The following is an 18,905-nucleotide window of genomic DNA, read 5'->3' as shown; positions in this document are numbered from 1 at the left end:
ACAGCAAAATAATAAGGCAAAGTTGAAACCGGGAAAAGCAATACAGCAAAATAAAAGGGCAAAGGTAAAGAAAAAGGCAATAGAATAAAGCAAAATTGAAAAAAAAACCCCCAAAAATCCCAAAATAAAAATGCAAATTTTTTAAAAAAGGGAAGAGGATAAAGCAAAATTAAATGAAAAAAGGAAAAGCGAAGGACGGCAAAACAAAAGAGCAAAATTTTAGAAGAAAGGCAAAATAAAAAAGCGAAATAAGTGGGAATAAGTGGGAATAAATGGGGATAAATGGGGATAAATGGGAATAAGTGGGAATAAATGGGAATAAATGGGGATAAGTGGGGATAAGTGGGAATAAGTGGGGATAAATGGGAATAAATGGGAATAAATGGGAATAAATGGGAATAAGTGGGAATAAGTGGAAATAAGTGGGAATAAATGGGAATAAGTGGGAATAAACAGGAATAAATGGAAATAAGTGGGAATAAGTGGCAATAAATGGGAATAAACGAGAATAAGTGGGAATAAATGGGAGTAAGTGGGAATAATTGGGAATAAGTGGAGATAAATAGGAATAAGTGGGAATAAGTGGAAATAAGTGGGAATAAATGGGAATAAATGGAAATAAGTGGGAATAATTGGGAGTAAGTGGGAATAAATGGGAATAAATGGGAATAAATGGGAATAAATGGCACTGGAGCAGCCCCGCCCCCCCCGCGCTGGGCAGGAGCGGCCCCGGGAGCTCCCGGCAGCGCTTTGCGGGCTCCGCGGGGCGCTCGGGGGGTCCCGGTCGCTCATCCCGGTGCCTCATCCCGGTCCCTCATCCCGGTGCCTCATCCCGGTCCCTCATCCCGGTCCCTCATCCCGGTGCCCGCTCCCGGTCCCGCCGCCGGCCCCTGACCTGAGCTCATGGCGCGGCCCCGCGGCCCCGCGCGCCGCCGGAAGGGGCGGGCCGGCAGCGGCGGGGCATGCCGGGAGTTGGAGTCCGCACCCCCAAACCGGGTGTGACACCCCGGGCATGCCGGGAGTTGGAGTCCGCACCCCAAAACCGGGTGTGACACCCCGGGAATGCCGGGAGTTGGAGTCCGCACCCCAAAACCGGGTGTGACACCCCGGGCATGCCGGGAGTTGGAGTCCGCACCCCCAAACCGGGTGTGACACCCCGGGAATGCCGGGAGTTGGAGTCCGCACCCCAAAACCGGGTGTGACACCCCGGGCATGCCGGGAGTTGGAGTCCGCACCCCCAAACCGGGTGTGACACCCCGGGAATGCCGGGAGTTGGAGTCCGCACCCCCAAACCGGGTGTGACACCCCGGGAATGCCGGGAGTTGGAGTCCGCACCCCCAAACCGGGTGTGACACCCCGGGAATGCCGGGAGTTGGAGTCCGCACCCCCAAACCGGGAATGCCGGGAATTGGAGTCCGCAAGCTCCCCACAGAACCGAGCACCCCCAAAACCGGGGAATTGGGAATTGGGAATGCCGGGAATTGGAGTCCGCAAGCTCCCCACAGAACCGAGCACCCCCAAAACCGGGGAATTGGGAATGCCGGGAATTGGAGTCCGCACCCCAAAACCGGGTGTGACACCCCGGGAATGCCGGGAGTTGGAGTCCGCAGCGCTTCCCCACAGAGCGGGCACCCCTAAAAACCGGGGAATTGGGAATTGGGAATGCCGGGAATTGGAGTCCGCACCCCCCTCAAGGCACCGGGCTCCTCCAAAAAAGGGGAATGGTGGGGAACGGCGGGAATTGGGAGTCCGCAGCCCCAAACCCGGGGGTGTGACAGCCCGGGAACGCCGGGAAGCACCAGCAGAGACCCCCAAAACTGGGGAATTGGGGAGGGAATGATGGGAATTGGAGTTCATATCCCCCCCCCCCAAACCGGGAGTGTAACAGCCCGGGAATGGCGGGGAATGCCGGGAATTGGAGTCCGCACCCCAAAACCGGGAATGCCGGGAATTGGAGTCCGCAAGCTCCCCACAGAACCGAGCACCCCCAAAACCGGGGAATTGGGAATTGGGAATGCCGGGAACTGGAGTCCGCACCCCAAAACCGGGTGTGACACCCCGGGAATGCCGGGAGTTGGAGTCCGCACCCCAAAACCGGGAATGCCGGGAATTGGAGTCCGCAAGCTCCCCACACAACCGAGCACCCCCAAAACCGGGGAATTGGGAATTGGGAATGCCGGGAGTTGGAGTCCGCACCCCAAAACCGGGAATGCCGGGAGTTGGAGTCCGCACCCCAAAACCGGGAATGCCGGGAATTGGGGTCCGCAAGCTCCCCACAGAACCGAGCACCCCCAAAACCGGGGAATTGGGAATTGGGAATGCCGGGAATTGGAGTCCGCACCCCAAACCGGGTGTGACACCCCGGGAATGCCGGGAGTTGGAGTCCGCACCCCAAAACCGGGTGTGACACCCCGGGAATGCCGGGAGTTGGAGTCCGCACCCCAAAACCGGGAATGCCGGGAATTGGGGTCCGCAAGCTCCCCACAGAACCGAGCACCCCCAAAACCGGGGAATTGGGAATTGGGAATGCCGGGAATTGGAGTCCGCACCCCAAAACCGGGTGTGACACCCCGGGAATGCCGGGAGTTGGAGTCCGCAGCCTCCCCACAGAACCGGGCACCCCTAAAAACCGGGGAATTGGGAATTGGGAATGCCGGGAATTGGAGTCCGCACCCCCCTCAAGGCACCGGGCTCCTCCAAAAAAGGGGAATGGTGGGGAACGGCGGGAATTGGGAGTCCGCAGCCCCAAACCCGGGGGTGTGACAGCCCGGGAACGCCGGGAAGCACCAGCAGAGACCCCCAAAACTGGGGAATTGGGGAGGGAATGATGGGAATTGGAGTTCATATCCCCCCGCCCCCCCCAAACCGGGAGTGTAACAGCCCGGGAATGGCGGGGAATGCCGGGAATTGGAGTCCGCACCCCAAAACCGGGAATGCCGGGAATTGGAGTCCGCAGCCTCCCCGCAGGGCCGGGTACCCCCAAAACCGGGGAATTGGGAGTGGGAATGCCGGGAACTGGAGTCCGCACCCCAAAACCGGGTGTGGCACCCCGGGAATGGCGGGAATTGGAGTCTGCACCCCAAAACCGGGAATGCCGGGACTTGGAGTCCGCAGCCCCTCCCCACAGAAGCGGGCACCCCCGGAGAGCCCCAGGACGGGGGTGTCTCACCCAGACACCCCGCGAACGGACAGGAGTCTGCCCCCAAAAGTGAGGGTTTGAGCCCCAAATCTCTCAGGGAAACTCATCGGGCTCTGCCTCCCCAAAAAGGGGGTTTGCACCCCAAAGCTGGCAAAGGAAATCCCATTTTCTTAAGGTTTGGAGTAAAAACCAGGAATACAAACCAGGATCCCACAGGGTGGGACAGGACACCTCGCTCCTGGTGGATTTGGGATCTGGAGGTAAAAATAATGCAAGAAAAGAGGGATATTTAACCCTAAAAAATCCCATTTTGTTAGGATTTGGAGTAAAAACCAGGAATATAAAACAGGATCCCAGTGGGGTGGGACAGGACACCTCACTCCTGGTGGACCTGGAGGTAAAAAATATGAGAAAGGAGGGATATTTAACCCTAAAAAATCCCATTTTGTTAGGATTTGGAGTAAAACCAGGAATACAAACCAGGATCCCAGTGGGGTGGGACCAGACACCTCACTCCTGGTGGACCTGGAGGTGAAAAATATGAGAAAAGAGGGATATTTAACCCTAAAACATCCCATTTTGTTAGGATTTGGAGTAAAAACCAGGATCCCACAGGGTGGGAACAGAACTCTTCACTCCTGGTGGAACTGGGATCTGGAGGTAAAAGTAATGCAAGAAAAGAGAATATTTAACCCTAAAAAATCCCATTTTGTTAGGATTTGGAGTAAAAACCAGGAATACAAACCAGGATCCCAGTGGGGTGGGACCAGACACCTCACTCCTGGTGGACCTGGAGGTAAAAAATATGAGAAAGGAGGGATATTTAACCCTAAAACATCCCATTTTGTTAGGATTTGGAGTAAACCCAGGACTACAAACCAGGATCCCAATGGGAACAGAACACCTCGATCCTGGTGGATCCGTCCCCGCCGTTCCGCCCCATCCCGCACCCCGGCAGCTCCCTCTGCTCCCTTTGGGGCTTTCAGGCCGGAGCCCCCTGCACCATTCCCTGCTCCCAGCCATTCCCAGCCACTCCCGGAGCCCCGCAGCTCCTCCCAGCCGCAGCCCCGGGACGTTTGGGCTCGTGGGGCATCGGAGGGGCCAGTAAAGGATGCGAGGCCGAGCTGTTCTTTGCAGCGTTTATTGAGCGCGGCCGCGGGCTGCGGGTGACACCGGCAGCGGTGCCGCGCTCCCCCGGGGCTACCCCGGGGCTACCCCGGCCCTACCCCGGCCCTTACACAGCCGCTGCCTTCTGCTTGTAGGTGGCCATCATCTTCTTGATCTCGGCGATGGCTTTGCCGGGGTTCAAACCCTGCGGGAAAGGTCCATCAGTGCCGCCGGGGAGGCTGCAGCACCTTGCTGTGCTCCCTCCCTTCCCCTCCCTCAAGGTATGACAGGCTCCCTGTTCCACCGTTTTCCCCCCTAAAAGCTGGAGTTGAGCTGATATTCTCCTTCCTTCCAAACACTGGGAGGTTACAGGATGGATTAAAGTTGTAACAAACCCACAAAGGTGCTGCTTCTCCAACTTTTTTCCCTCTAAAACCTGGAGTTGAGCTGATATTCTCCTTCCTTCCAAACACCAGGAGGTTACAGGCTGGATCCAAGCTGTAATAAACTCACAAAGGTGCTGCTTCTCCAACTTTTCTCCCTCTAAAACCTGGAGTTGAGCTGATTTTCTCCTTCCTTCCAAACACTGGGACATGGGACAGCAAACTCCCAAATCTGCTGCTATTCCACCGTTTTTTCCCCTAAAAACCTGGAATTCACCTGATCTTGTGCTTCCTTTTAAAAGCTGGGAAGATCACAGGCTGGATCCAAGCTGTAATAAACTCACAAAGGTGCTGCTTCTCCAACTTTTCTCCCTCTAAAACCTGGAGTTGAGCTGATTTTCTCCTTCCTTCCAAACACTGGGACATGGGACAGCAAACTCCCAAATCTGCTGCTATTCCACCGTTTTTTCCCCTAAAAACCTGGAATTCACCTGATCTTGTGCTTCCTTTTAAAAGTTGGGAAGATCACAGGCTGGATCCAAGCTGTAATAAACTCACAAAGGTGCTGCTTCTCCAACTTTTCTCCCTCTAAAACCTGGAATTGAGCTGATATTCTCCTTCCTTCCAAACACTGGGAGGTTACAGGATGGATTAAAGTTGTAACAAACCCACAAAGGTGCTGCTTCTCCAACTTTTCTCCCTCTAAAACCTGGAATTCTCCTGATACCGTGCTTCCTCTCTGTGCTGGGTTGTCAGAACAGGTGCCCAACATCCCTTTTTCCCCCCGAAACCTGGAACTGAGCTGATCTTGTGCTTCCTTTTACAGGTCACAGGCTGGATCCAGACTCACAAATGTCCTGCTCCCCATAAAAATACCCGGCACAGGAGCTGCTCAACCCCCACTTTTTTCCCTAAAAATCAAGAGTTTAGCCTGACATAAATCCTCCTTTCCGGCCCTGGAGACCTGGGCCAGCTCTGACTCCAGGCAGGCTGGGAATTCCAGGGGGAAGAAGTTCAGGTTTGCCCCATTCCAGCCTCAGTTTCCCCGGGAAGAGCAGCCTGGCCCGGAGCAGGACGCCGGAGCAGGAGGCTCCCCTCCCACCCCTGGAGCAAAACTCCTTTGGGAGCTGGGCTTTGATCGGGATCAAAGGGAGATAAAGCTCCGGCAGGACGGAATTCCACGTTTTTGTGGGATTTCTGGAGGCCGGGGAACAGCCCGGCACTGGGGGGGGGGAGGAACAAGGTTGAATCCAAACAGGGAATTGTGTGTTTCCATGGAATCCTTCTGGAATTGTGTGCTTCCAGGGAATTCCTTTGGAATTGTGTTTCCATGGAATCCTTCTGGAATTGTGTGCTTCCAGGGAATTCCTTTGGAATTGTGTTTCCATGGAATCCCTCTGGAACTGTGTGCTTCCAGGGAATTCCTTTGGAATTGTGTGCTTCCATGGAATCCCTCTGGAACTGTGTGCTTCCAGGGAATTCCTTTGGAATTGTGTGTTTCCATGGAATCCCTGTGGAATTGCGTGTTTCCATGGAATCCCTCTGGAACTGTGTGCTTCCAGGGAATTGCTCTGGAGAAACACACAGAGAAAAGCAGGAATTGTGTGCTTCCAGGGAATTCCTTTGGAATTGTGTGCTTCCAGGGAATCCCTCTGGACAAACACCCACAGGAAAGCAGGAATGACGTGTTTCCATGGAATCCCTTTGGAACTGTGTGTTTCCATGGAATCCCCTTGGACAAACATCTACAGGAAAGCGGGAATTGTGTGCTTCCATGGAATCCCTGTGGAATTGTGTGCTTCCATAGAATCCCTCTGGAAGTGGGTGTTTCCAGGGAATCCCCTTGGACAAACACCCACAGGAAAGCGGGAACTGTGTGTTTCCAGGGAATCCCTTTGGAAAAACACCCACAAAAGAGCAGGAACTGTGTTTCCAGGGAATCTCTTTGGAATTGTGTGCTTCCAGGGAGTTACTTCGGAGAAACACACAGAGAAAAGCAGGAATTGTGTGTTTCCATGGAATCCCCTTGGACAAACACCCACAGGAAAGCAGGAATGACGTGTTTCCAGGGAATTCCTTTGGAACTGTGTGTTTCCATGGAATCCCCTTGGAACTGCGTGCTTCCAGGGAATCCCTCTGCAGAAACACCCACAAACGCCAGCCTGCAGCGCTCCCCACACCTGGGGCCCACTCCCAACGTCCCTTCCCGTTATCCCGTGGCTCCGGGAGCCCGTCAGGGCTCTGGAAAAGAGCCCAGGAGGGAAGCAAAGTTCCCTCAACTCCCAACAGCGAGGCTGGGAAGAGGCACAGCCCCATTTGGAAAATTTGCTCAGTTCCCCACAGGAACAGCTGAGAAATTCCCTGGAGCGCTCCCGGCAGGGCCCTGCTCCCAAATCCTGGGATCAGAGGGGTTCCCGGGGCCACGGCTCAGGAGGAAGAGCTGTTCCTGACACCGGAGCTCCGGCAGCCACAAGGCTCAGCAGGCCAGGCCAAGTCTGGGGAAAAGGGAGGCTTAAAAGGATCTTTTCCTATCAAACAGGGGCCATGGAACCAGCCAGGAATTCCAGAAAAGACACGGAAAAGGGATGGGGAGACCTCGCTGTGGCCTTCCTGCAGCTGAAGGGGCACGGAGGAGAAGCAGTGACAGGGTAAGGGGACATGGTTTAAACGGGCAGAGGGGAGGTGTGGGTGGGATACCGGGATAAATCCCTCCCTGTGAGGGTGGGGAGGCCCTGGAATGGATTTCCCACAGAAGCTGTGGCTGCCCCAGCCCTGGCAGTGTCCCAGGCCAGGCTGGAGCACCCTGGGATGACGGGAGGAGTCCCTGCCTGGGGTCCAGATGATCTCTAAAGCCCCTTCCAATCCAAACCACTCCACGATTAGGTGGGACATGGGGGTAAATCCCTCCCGCTGAGGGTGGGGAGGCCCCGGAACGGATTCCCCAGAGCAGCCCTGGCTTCCCCATCCCTGGCAGCGCCCAGGGCCAGGCTGGACGGGGCTCAGCCCCTGCTCCAGTGCCCGCGGCAGGGGCGGCACTGCCACCGCCACCTTCCCGCGCCCCCGTCCCGGCCGTACCTTGGGGCAGGTGCGGGTGCAGTTCATGATGGTGTGGCAGCGGTACAGCGAGAAGGGGTCCTGCAGCTGGGCCAGCCGCTCCTCCGTGTAGTCATCCCGCGAGTCGATCATCCAGCGGTAGGCCTGGGGCACAGCCGGGCTGTCACGGTGGCACGGCAGCACCCCGCTCAGGAATGCCGGGCACGGCTGGGTGGCACCGGCCCGGGACAAAGGAGCCTGTCCCGTCCTCACCTGCATGAGCACGGCGGGGCCCAGGTACTTGTCCCCGTTCCACCAGTAGCTGGGACAGCTGGTGCTGCAGCAGGCGCACAGGATGCACTCGTAGAGCCCGTCCTGCAGGGAGGGGACACAGCGGCTGTCACCACAGGAGGGGACACACCAGGCTGTCACCCAGGGCTGTGACACCCGGGGTTCACCCTCCCCTCACAGCTGCCACCACCACCAGCCCGTCCTGCAGGGAAAGGACACACCAGGCTGTCACCCAGGGCTGTGACACCCAGGATTCGGCCCCGCCCAGAGCTGCCACTGCAGAGTGGCTCCAAACCCCCTGCACTGATAAATAAATTCAGTGCTGCTGCAGGGCAGCGATTCCTGAGGGAATCGATCCCAATTTTCCCAAACTGGGGCCAGGAGCTGGCCCCACACGGTCCCTGTGGCTGCCTTCCAGCTCAGGATATTCCACGATTCCAGGACCCACACAACGAACCAGAGTTTGGGACAGCAGGGGAAGAGCAGGACTGGAGAGGAAGGGGAAGCTGCTCGGTTCTCCTGCACTCCCACCTCTCCCAGCTCGGTTCTCCTCCATTCCCTCCTTGCTCTCAGTTTAATTCTCCATTCCCATCTCTCTCCCAGCTCAATTCTCCATTCCCACCTCTCTCCCAGCTCGGTTCTCCTCCATTCCCTCCTTGCTCTCAGTTTAATTCTCCATTCCCACCTCTCTCCCAGCTCGGTTCTCCTGCACTCCCACCCTGCTCCCAGCCCATCCCGTGAGGACAGGCATGGATTTGTCACCAATTAACAATTCCAGCAGCCCCGGGGACAGCTCAGGGTGCAGCCTGTCCCTGAGGGCACCCCTGGCATGGCAACGGGGCCAGTCCTGAATCGCTTCCCCGTTCTTGTGGGCAGGAGGTTTTTGTTTCCAGGCACAGAAGAAGAGAAGTTTAATCCTACATGGAAGTGGTTCAGGCAGCTCTTACAGCTCTGCTCATTCCTGCTGGGAACGGGAGGCAATTCCTCATCCTGGACAGGAAACTGAGGAGCTCAGGGTCTCCCGAGTCTCCGTGTGGCCCATCCAACTTCTTCCAGGCACAGACAGAGCCCAACCCGGCTTCATTTACATCCCTGAAAGTTAGTTGGGGATAAAAATCCCCCTAAACTGAGCTCAGGAAGATTCCTGATGCCAGAATTTCCAGCAGCTCCTGACAAGCCTTTGGGAAGAGCTGCCAACCCTGAGGGCAGAGTTCCCTCTCCTCACTCCAAATCTCATTTTTAACTGCACCATTCCAAATGCTTGAGCATTTAAAGGAAAAGGTGGGGATTTTCCAGCCACATCCAAGCTTCTCCTGCACGCAGGCTGATCCCAAAGGGAGAGGAATTCCAGACAGCGCGTTTTCCAAGGCGCCTTTTGGGTCTCCTCGTTCCCACGTGGCTGGGAACGGGACTCGGAGGGCAGGGAAAGCCCCTTCGGTGCTTGCACACGGCTCAGAGAAGCTGGGACGTGCTGGGGAGGACAAACTGGGGAGGACAAACTGCTGCCCGTGGGCAGCGATTCCCGCAGCCTGTCCAGCCCCGGCGCTGCTCCGGTGCCGCAGCTGCGTCGCGCCCGGGGCTGTCCTGGGATGCAGACACCAAGGGGACACTCCCAGCGTTTCCCTGAATCCCCTTCACTCAGCCCCCCTTTCTGCTGCTCACGTTCACCTCTCCCGCACCAAAATCGAGATTTGGTGCCCCCGCAGCAGAGCAGCGACAGGCTGAGCCTGGAATTATGGAATGATGGATCCATCCAGGCAGCTCAGAGGCAAAACCCCTCCTGATCTGCTGCTAATCCCTGCGGCAGCCATGGAAATCCACCCCAAAACTTGGCCACGCTATCAGCCTTTTAAAAAGCTGTTCCTCGGGGTGGATTCTCCAGCTTCACCTCCAGAAAACCCCCCAAAATCCCCCCTGCTCTTGACAGACACCCCAAAACTTGCGCTTTGGCTTCTCCCAGGAGTATTCCGGGCTGTGAAACCCCAGCGAGCTGAGAGCGCAGCCAGACAGCCCCACACAGCCTGCTGGGCCTCTCCCCATCTCCCTCCAAGCCTGGAGCCTGCAGAGGAATTCCAGCACGGAATTCCAGTGGGGAATTGCGCAGGGCAGACGGTGGGAATGAGATCAGAGCCCCCCTGGCCAGCCCAGCCCCCTGCCCTGAGCTGTGTCCCACATTGTGGGGTTTGGGGAACGGGACGGTGCTGAGCGCTCAGGTTTAACCCTGGACCGGGCTGGGAGGGGTTTCAGCAGTAAAAAAGCAGCAGTGACCAGTTTCTGACGGTCCTCTATGGACTGCAGGTACTGCTCCTTGCCCTCCTTGGACTCGTCCTTCTTCTTCAGGTAGGGCTCAATGGATTTGTACTGGGCGTAGAAGTTACTCAGGTCCTGGGGGAGGAAAACACAGGGACCGTGGTTATGGAGGTGAGGAGAATCATGGCTGGAAGGGGCCCACCAGGACCCAGCCCTGCACAAAACACCCCAAAATCCCACCCTTGCTGTCCAAGCCCCACCATCCCCTTCAGTCCCACCCTCTGCAGGCAGAGCCTTTTCCCAAAATCCCACCTAAATCCCCACTCCTGGCACAGTTCCATCCCAAACTGACGCCTGAAAACCTGACCAGGAGGCGGCATTCCCTCCCCCCAACCTGCCACATTCCAGGCCGGGACAGATTTAGTCATGGGGACCCACCCAAAGCCAGCAGGAGGGACACGAGCCCTGACCTTGGTGGCACCTCCCAGCGCCCTCATCCCCACCCCAGGATGTCCCCTGGATGCTGCCACGCCTGGGCAGGGGCTGCACTCACCGGAACCAGGTCCTTCACCACGTACATGTGGGGCAGAGGGTAGATTTTGGTGACTTTGTTGAGGTCACTGTCGATTTTTTTGATGCAGGCCAGGGTGTTGCCCCCAGCGATGTTCATGGCACAGGAGCCGCAGATTCCTGAGGGGAAAAAGCAGAGCAGAGGGTTGGACTGACACTTCTGAGGGGGAAAAGCTGAGCAAAGGGTGGGGATTCACCCTTCTGAGGGGGAAATCCAGAGCAAAGGGTGGGATTTACCCTTCTGAGGGGGAAATCCAGAGCAAAGGGTGGGATTTACACTTCTGAGGGGGAAAAGCTGAGCAAAGGGTTGGATTCACCCTTCTGAGGGGGAAATCCAGAGCAAAGGGTGGGGATTTACCCTTCTGAGGGGGAAAAGCTGAGCAAAGGGCTGGATTTACCCTTCTGAGGGGGAAAAACAGAGCAAAATGTGGGATTCACCCTTCTGACGGGGAAAAGCTGAGCAAAGGGTGGGATTCACCCTTCTGAAGGGGAAAAGCTGAGCAAAGGGTGGGATTCACCCTCCTGAGGGGGAAAAGCAGAGTAAAGGGTGGGATTCACCCTCCTGAGGGGGAAAAGCAGAGCAAAGGGTGGGATTCACCCTTCTGAAGGGGAAAAGTAGAGCAAAATGTGGGATTCACCCTTCTGAAGGGGAAAAGCTGAGCAAAGGGTTGGATTCATCCTCCTGAGGGGGAAAAGCAGAGCAAAGTGTGGGATTCACCCTCCTGGCCCCACAGACAGCCCTGGCTGTACTGGGGAAACTCTACGTGACAAGAAAAACGCTGGAATTTGCCACTGGGGCCAAGCATTTTTAACTTCAATGAAGATCAAACACAGGAGCTGCTTTCATCACAGCCAAATCACATTTTCCACGGGGAAGCTCCTTCCCCAGCAGAAAATGAAGTGGTTTGGGCACCTCATCAGTTTTTGTGTGATTTAGGGAGGGGAGAACATCCAGCTTCGCTCACGGGTTTGGGGCGCGAGGTGGGAGCCGAGGAAGGCACAAATACAACCAAAAAAATAACATTTTAACGAGGAAAACTGCTGCATCTTCCTCAGTCAGAGAGTCCCGGGGTTGGCAGGGATGGAAGGGACGGACCTCTGGGAATCATCCAGATTCACCCTGGAGCAGGTGACGCTGGAATGTGTCCAGGGGCTTTGGGAATCTCCAGAGAGGGAGACTCTGTGACCTCCCTGGGCACCTGTCCAACCTTTCTTCCCCCCACTGCAAGCTGGAATTCAGCCCGGTATTGTTCTTCCTTTTCGTGCTGGGAGGTCACAGGATGGATCCAAGCTGTAGTAAACCCACAAATATGTTGCTACTCATAGAAATTGTCAGAGGAGGTGCTCAGTGCCCTTTTTTGCCCTGAAACCTGGAGCTGAGCTGATGCCATCCTTCCTTTTAAAAGCTGGGAGGTCACAGGATGGATCCAAGTGACAGCAAACTCACAAATCTGCTGCTACTCAACCATTTTATCCCCCTAAAAGCCAGAGCTGGAGTTCCACTCCACGGAGAGAACTTCTTCCAAACGTTGAGCTGGAATTTTTGAGTTTTAGTTTGTGGCTGCTGCTCCTTGTCCTGTCTCTGGGCACCACTGGAAAGAGTCTGGGACCATCCTCAGACACCCCCTGGAGATATCGATAAGGATTGACGGGATCCCCTCTCAGCCTCCTCATCTCTGGAACAAACAGGCCCAGCTCCCACAGTCTCTCCTCACAGAAGGGGAACAAAATGCCCCAAATCACCCATGAAAGTCAGGAATGCAGCCCCAGATCGCCCAGGCAGGAGCTCCTTTCCCTCGTGCCCCTCCCCAGGGCACAAACTGCACTGCCAAAGGTGAGAGGAGAGACACCAGGAGCACAAAAATAGCCCAACAAACGGATTAAGTGACACCTCTGATGATGTCCCGGCTCCCTGGCACTGCCACAAGGTTATTCCTCCCACTGCAGAAAGGCTCCCAAGTATTTTCCAGCCAGCTGGAGAGGGAAGCAGGGCTGCAAACCCCGGAGCACGTGCCTGCAGCAGGAATGTGGGATCGGGGGGTTGTTCTCGCTGCGTGGCAGAGAAGGGGCAGGATGGAACCAGCCCAGCTTGAAAAATCTGTCTTGTCCCAGGAAAAGTATTCAGGGCAACGAATTCCAGCTCGGGAAGAGTTTTGGCTGGCTGAGTATCAGGCGGTGGGAGCAGCACTCCGTGTGGAATTCCTGCCCCTGCTGTGCAGATTCCAGAGGGAACGGCTGCCTCGGGAACGCTGCTTCCCATTTCCATCCCCGCCAAAACATCTCCGGGCACCAGCTGCCCTGAAATTCCCCCTGCCTGCAAACCCACCTCATTAAATCAGACTCATTCCACCCAGGAATGCGTTCCCACAGCTCAGCAGCCCAGCGTGACCCGTGAATCAGGAGTTTTTTCCCAGGGAAAGTCAGGGACAGGGAAGTCTGAGAGCAGCCCCAGACCGGATTTGGGAGCAGCCACAACCCCAAACCACCACTGAGTGCCCTTTTCCTCGATCCATCCCTGGCCTCAGCCGAAGGGCCAAGGAGAAGATTCCTGGAGCTGTTCCTCGAAGTCCTGAGCACTGTCCCAGTTCCACCCTGTCTGATTTCCACAGCAGCACTCGCTCCCATTCCACCTCTGCCCTCTCAATCCCGCCGCTGGAATCTCTCCTCAGATTTCCCCACAGCAGGACGAACCAGACTGGGAGAGAAACTGGAACAACTGGGAGCTGTGGAAGGAATTACTGGGGCGGGCGGCTCAGGGCTGTGTCATTACACCCCGTGAGCACCAACTCCAGCTTTACCCCTTGATTCATTCCGGTGTTTTATCCCCACGGGTGGGAGGGCAGGGTGGTTCTGGACTCTGCTGGGGGTTACGCACCCAGCGCACGCAGCATTCCGGGCGGGAATATCCTTACCCTCCCTGCAGGACCTGCGGAAGGTCAGCGTGGAGTCCATCTCGTTCTTGATCTTGATCAGGGCATCGAGCACCATGGGCCCACACCTGGAGCAGAAATCGCGGGTCACTGGACATGCAGAGCCCCCCAAATCGGGGGTTTGACCTCTGCACCCCCAAACCCGGGGTTTGACCTCTGCACCCCCAAACCGGGGTTTGACCTCTGCACCCCCAAACCCGGGGTTTAACCTCTGCACCCCCAAATCGGGGGTTTGACCTCTGCACCCCCAAACCCGGGGTTTGACCTCTGCACTCCCAGATCCGGGGTTTGACCTCTGCACCCCCAAATCGGGGGTTTGACCTCTGCACCCCCAAATCGGGGGTTTGACCTCTGCACCCCCAAACCCGGGGTTTAACCTCTGCACCCCCAAATCGGGGGTTTGACCTCTGCATCCCCAAATCGGGGGTTTGACCTCTGCACCCCCAGACCCGGGGTTTGACCTCTGCACCCTCAAACCCGGGGTTTGATCTCTGCACCCCCAAATCGGGGGTTTGACCTCTGCACCCCCAACTCAGCAGCGCCTCAAAGGGTTTTCATCAATCCCACTGATGACAATTCTCTGTCAATCCCGGGGACAAACCAGGGATCTCTGGATCAGCAGCCCAGCCCAGGGGCAGGGTGGGGCCAAGCCCTCTCTTTTGCTGATGCACCGGAGGTTCAGCCAACTCAAACCTCGGTGACCTGAGCTGGTTCCCTTTTCCCCCTGTCTGGGGTCAGGCTGTGACAGCCCAGCCTGTCCCCGTGAGTCACAAGGGACCCAGGACAAACACTTGTGGACAGTTTCTGTAATTTTATACACAGGGCACCGCCCGGGGATTATTCACTGGGGCAAAGCCGCCCCAAAACCGGAGCTGTTGCTCCTGTGGGTTTTAAGGAGGGGCTGGGTGGCTTGGAGTGGGAGCTCTTGGGAAGGGTTCGGGGTGGATTCCACCGGAGGAGCTCAGGGAGATCCAGGCACGGTGTCCACGGGAAGGTTCCTGCACCACAGGGAGGCCTGAGCCCCTTCCCAGAACCCCAGGGAAGCAGGAGCTGCCCTGGGATACCACACCCAAGCTCCCACCTTACCCCCTCCCCCCAGGAATTGTGAGCTGCACGTGGGGCTTCCTTCTGGAATACACAATCCCAGAATGGTTTGGGATGGAGGGACCTTCAAGCTCATCCCACTCCCATGGGCAGCGACACCTTCCACTAGTCCAGGTGGCTCCAATGTGGCCTTGGACACTTCCAGGGATGGGGCAGCCACAGCTTCTCTGGGAATTCTGTGCCAGGGCCTCACAGGAAGGACTTATCCCAATATCCCATCCAAACCTCTCCTCCTTCAGTTTAAACCCACGTCCCCCATCCCTGTTCCATGGAAAAATCTGGTTTTCCCGGGATAACCTCCACGGTGGCCGTGCCCACAGCAAGCTGCTCTGTGACAGAGCTGAGCATCCCCTCCCCAGCCACTCCCTGGAGCTGGGATTGCTCCCGTGCCCCATTCCCAGCGGATACCCACTTGTTGAGATCCACCTCGTAGGTCTGCATGCGGGGCTTGTCCCCGGGCTTGTCGGGGTCCCATCTGTAGATGGCGAATTTCTTCAGCCGCGGCGCCGCCGCCGCCGTCTGCGCTCCCCGGAGCACCTGGATCCAGGGAAACACACCTCAGATCCCACCCCTGGATCCAGGGAAACACACCTCAGATCCCACCCCTGGATCCAGGGAAACACACCTCAGATCCCACCCCTGGATCCAGGGAAACACACCTCACATCCCACCCCTGGATCCAGGGAAACACACCTCAGATCCCACCCCTGGATCCAGGGAAACACACCTCAGATCCCACCCCTGGATCCAGGGAAAACCAGCCTCAGATCCCACCCCTGGATCCAGGGAAAACCAGCCTCAGATCCCACCTCTGGATCCAGGGAAACACACCTCACATCCCACCCCTGGATCCAGGGAAACACACCTCAGATCCCACCCCTGGATCCAGGGAAACACACCTCACATCCCACCCCTGGATCCAGGGAAACACACCTCACATCCCACCCCTGGATCCAGGGAAACACACCTCACATCCCACCCCTGGATCCAGGGAAAACCCCTCAGATCCCACCCCTGGATCCAGGGAAAACCCCTCAGATCCCACCACTGGATCCAGGGAAAACACACCTCACATCCCACCCCTGGATCCAGGGAAACACACCTCAGATCCCACCCCTGGATCCAGGGAAAACCCCTCAGATCCCACCACTGGATCCAGGGAAACACACCTCAGATCCCACCCCTGGATCCAGGGAAACACACCTCAGATCCCACCAGGAGGGCTTGGAGGGATCCAGGAGGAGATACAGAGATGTATATGTGTGTATGCATTAAAAAATACATTAAATATATAGATATATATGTGTGGCTATAGATATAAATGTAATAAATAGATGTATCTTTATACACACATTCAGAACAAGTGTGGGGATACTTACACAGGTATGGCTATAAATGCACACCTTGTGTGTTGTATATTCTACGTGTTTATAAATTAAATGTACGTGCTTATAAATTATATGTATCTGTATATGCCATTACACGTGTCGTTATAATGCTTTAATTACGTGTGTACTTTATTTATATATTGTGTTTAATACTGCAGCCTGTTTTATATATTTTATGTATTTATATATTGCAATTATGGCACATTATATCTGTATGTATATATTATAATGTACTTTATTTATATATTGTGTTTAATACTGCAGCCTTTTTTTATATATTTTATGTATTTTATGTATATATATATTGCAATTATGGCACATTTTATCTGTATGTATATATTATAATGTACTTTACTTATATATTGTGTTTAATATCGCAGCCTGTTTTATATGTTTTATGTATTTTTATATATACTTTATGCATATATATATTGCAATTATGACACAATATATCTGTATGTATATATTATAATGTACTTTATTTATATAGTGTGTTTAATATTGCAGCCTGATTTATATATTTTATGCATTTATATATATACTTTAAGTATATCTATATCTATTGCAATTATATGACACATTATATTTGTATGTATTTATAGATATACCCGTATCTATGTATGTATAAGCATGCCTTGCACTGTATATGGTTTGTGTCCATATATTGCGTGCACGCATTTGTGGAGGCATTTACGTATTATGATGTGTGTGTAATGACAATCATGGGATTAGAACTTAGTCTGTATATCTTTATGTGTGCATTTTACATGCATCATTTATACGTGTATATATAGTCTGCAGATATTTGTACATACACACCTTATACATACACAAAAACACATTAAAAATACAAATACAGATTAAAAGGCCGAATAAATAGAAATAGCAACCGGGGCTCTGGGCAGGCTCTGGAGCCCCCGTGTCCCGAGGCTCCCCCCGCCCAGAGCAAGGCCGAGATTCCCGAAATCCAGATCCACCAGATCCCCGCGGCTCTCGCTGTCCCCGTTATCCCGGAATTCCTGAGCGCATCCCTGCGGCTGCCGCTGCTTTTCCCGGGAGCTGCTCCCCGCTCCCGCGGCTCTTCCCGACCTTTTCCCGGAGCGTTCCCCGCACCCCGATTTCCTGCCGCCCTTCATCTGCCCCCAAACCATTCCCCGCCCCCGCCAGCTGCTTTCTGCCCCCAGGCCCTCCTCAGCACCCCCTTTTCCCAGCCATTCTTCCCGTGTTTCACCTCACCCCGCACCCCCCACAGACGCCGTCCCCACAGCCCCTCTGGCACCGATCCCATTCCCTCCCAGCCCACCCCCTTTCCACACCCACTCTTCCCACGTTTTACCGCAGCCCCGCTGCCCTCTGAAACCTTCCCCCTGCCCACCCGCCATTCCCACAGAGCTCCTTCCAGACCCCACACACCCTCTCCAGCCCCCTTCCCGCAGCCCCTTCCCCCGCAGCTCACCCCCTCTTCTCGCTCCCACCCTTCCCATCTTCTACCTCATCCCGAACTCCCTCCTGCCCCCAGCCCCTTCTGCAGCCTCTCCCCACCCCCCTTCCCAGCCCTGCCCTCCTGCCCACCCCCAATTCCCACGCAGCCCCTTCCAGATCCCACACTCCAGTTCCAGCCCCCTCTTCCCCTCAGCCCACCGCCTCCCTCTTCCATCCTCACGCCGGACCCCTGCAGCCCCCCGGCCGCCTCTGACACCGCTCCCTCCCCTCCGCTCCCGCCCATTCCCAGCTCCTATAGCCCCTGCAGCCATCCCGGCCCCTCACCGCCCGCGGCCCGGCCCGCAGGAGCCGCGCGGGGACTCCGCGCCTCAAGGAGACTCCGACCGCGGCCGCCGCCATCTTGGCGCTGCGCGCTTCCCCTCGCCCCGGAAGTGCCCCCGCCGCCATGTTGCTGCGCTGACGGGCGGGGATGGCCGCCATTTTGAGCGCGGCGACGCCCTCAGGAAAGGCGCCATGTTGAGTGTGGCGCGCCCTGTGGGGCACGGCGGGATGGCGGGGGCCGGACGCCTAAATCCCCCTTTTTTCTGCGTATGAATTACAATTACCCTTGTGTTTTCTCCATTAATCCCCACCCTCATTATTTTTGTACGGAGGTGCCTGCGCCACCACCCCCCTCCTCAAAGGGGACCTGCCCCAACACCAACAGGGCAAATGGTGGGTGCTGGGGGGCAAAGAATCCCGGAGACGTTAAGGTGGGAAAAGCCCTCCGAGGTCCCTCCAGGACCATCAAGTCCAAGCTGTGCCCGATCCCCACCTTGTCACTGAGTGCCACGTCCAGGCCTTCCATGGACACCTCCAGGGATGGGGACTCCAAACCTCCCTGGGCAGCCCCTTGCAAAAAAGTGCCCCCCTGTTGGAAATAATGTAACTTCCCTAACTAATTTTTAATTATTTGTTTTAAGTCCTCATAAGCAGTGCACACTTCTAGCCAGGACAAGTTAAACTTCTTCACAGACTCTTACTCCTGTTTTGATCATTAAGTCACCAAAACTTTGAGTTTGTTAAAACTAACCCTGACAGGCTTCAACAAAGCCAAAGGGATTCGAAGATTGGACATCTGGGACCTTGAATTTATGGCCCTTTACGGAGTAAATGGAAGATACAGAGGAGACTGAGGCCTGGAAAGATGGAGATTCCCAACAGAAAAAGTTGAGAAAAAGATGATAAAAATCCTAAAGAATGTGGCCTAGCTTAGCATGAAATCAAT

The 18,905-nt window shown here is 55.5% G+C and overlaps 1 protein-coding gene across 1 annotated transcript; it reads right to left on the bottom strand.

Annotated features, from left to right (window-relative positions):
• Positions 1-4,264: 4,264 nt before the first annotated feature.
• Positions 4,265-18,068, bottom strand: SDHB (succinate dehydrogenase complex iron sulfur subunit B). Its single transcript, XM_082295747.1, has 8 exons — positions 17,963-18,068; positions 15,220-15,344; positions 13,686-13,771; positions 10,757-10,893; positions 10,222-10,338; positions 7,936-8,037; positions 7,705-7,827; positions 4,265-4,451 (listed from the first exon to the last, which is right to left on the bottom strand). Exons 1-8 carry the CDS (start codon positions 18,035-18,037, stop codon positions 4,374-4,376), a joined length of 843 nt encoding a protein of 280 aa, XP_082151873.1. The 5' UTR covers positions 18,038-18,068; the 3' UTR covers positions 4,265-4,373.
• Between the last annotated feature and the right edge of the window lie 837 nt (positions 18,069-18,905).

Source organism: Coloeus monedula (genome assembly GCF_965178545.1).
Source record: "Coloeus monedula genome assembly, chromosome: 22".
NCBI lineage: Eukaryota > Metazoa > Chordata > Aves > Passeriformes > Corvidae > Coloeus > Coloeus monedula.
Note: the sequence above shows the minus strand (reverse complement) of the source record. Positions and strands in the feature narration are given on the sequence as shown.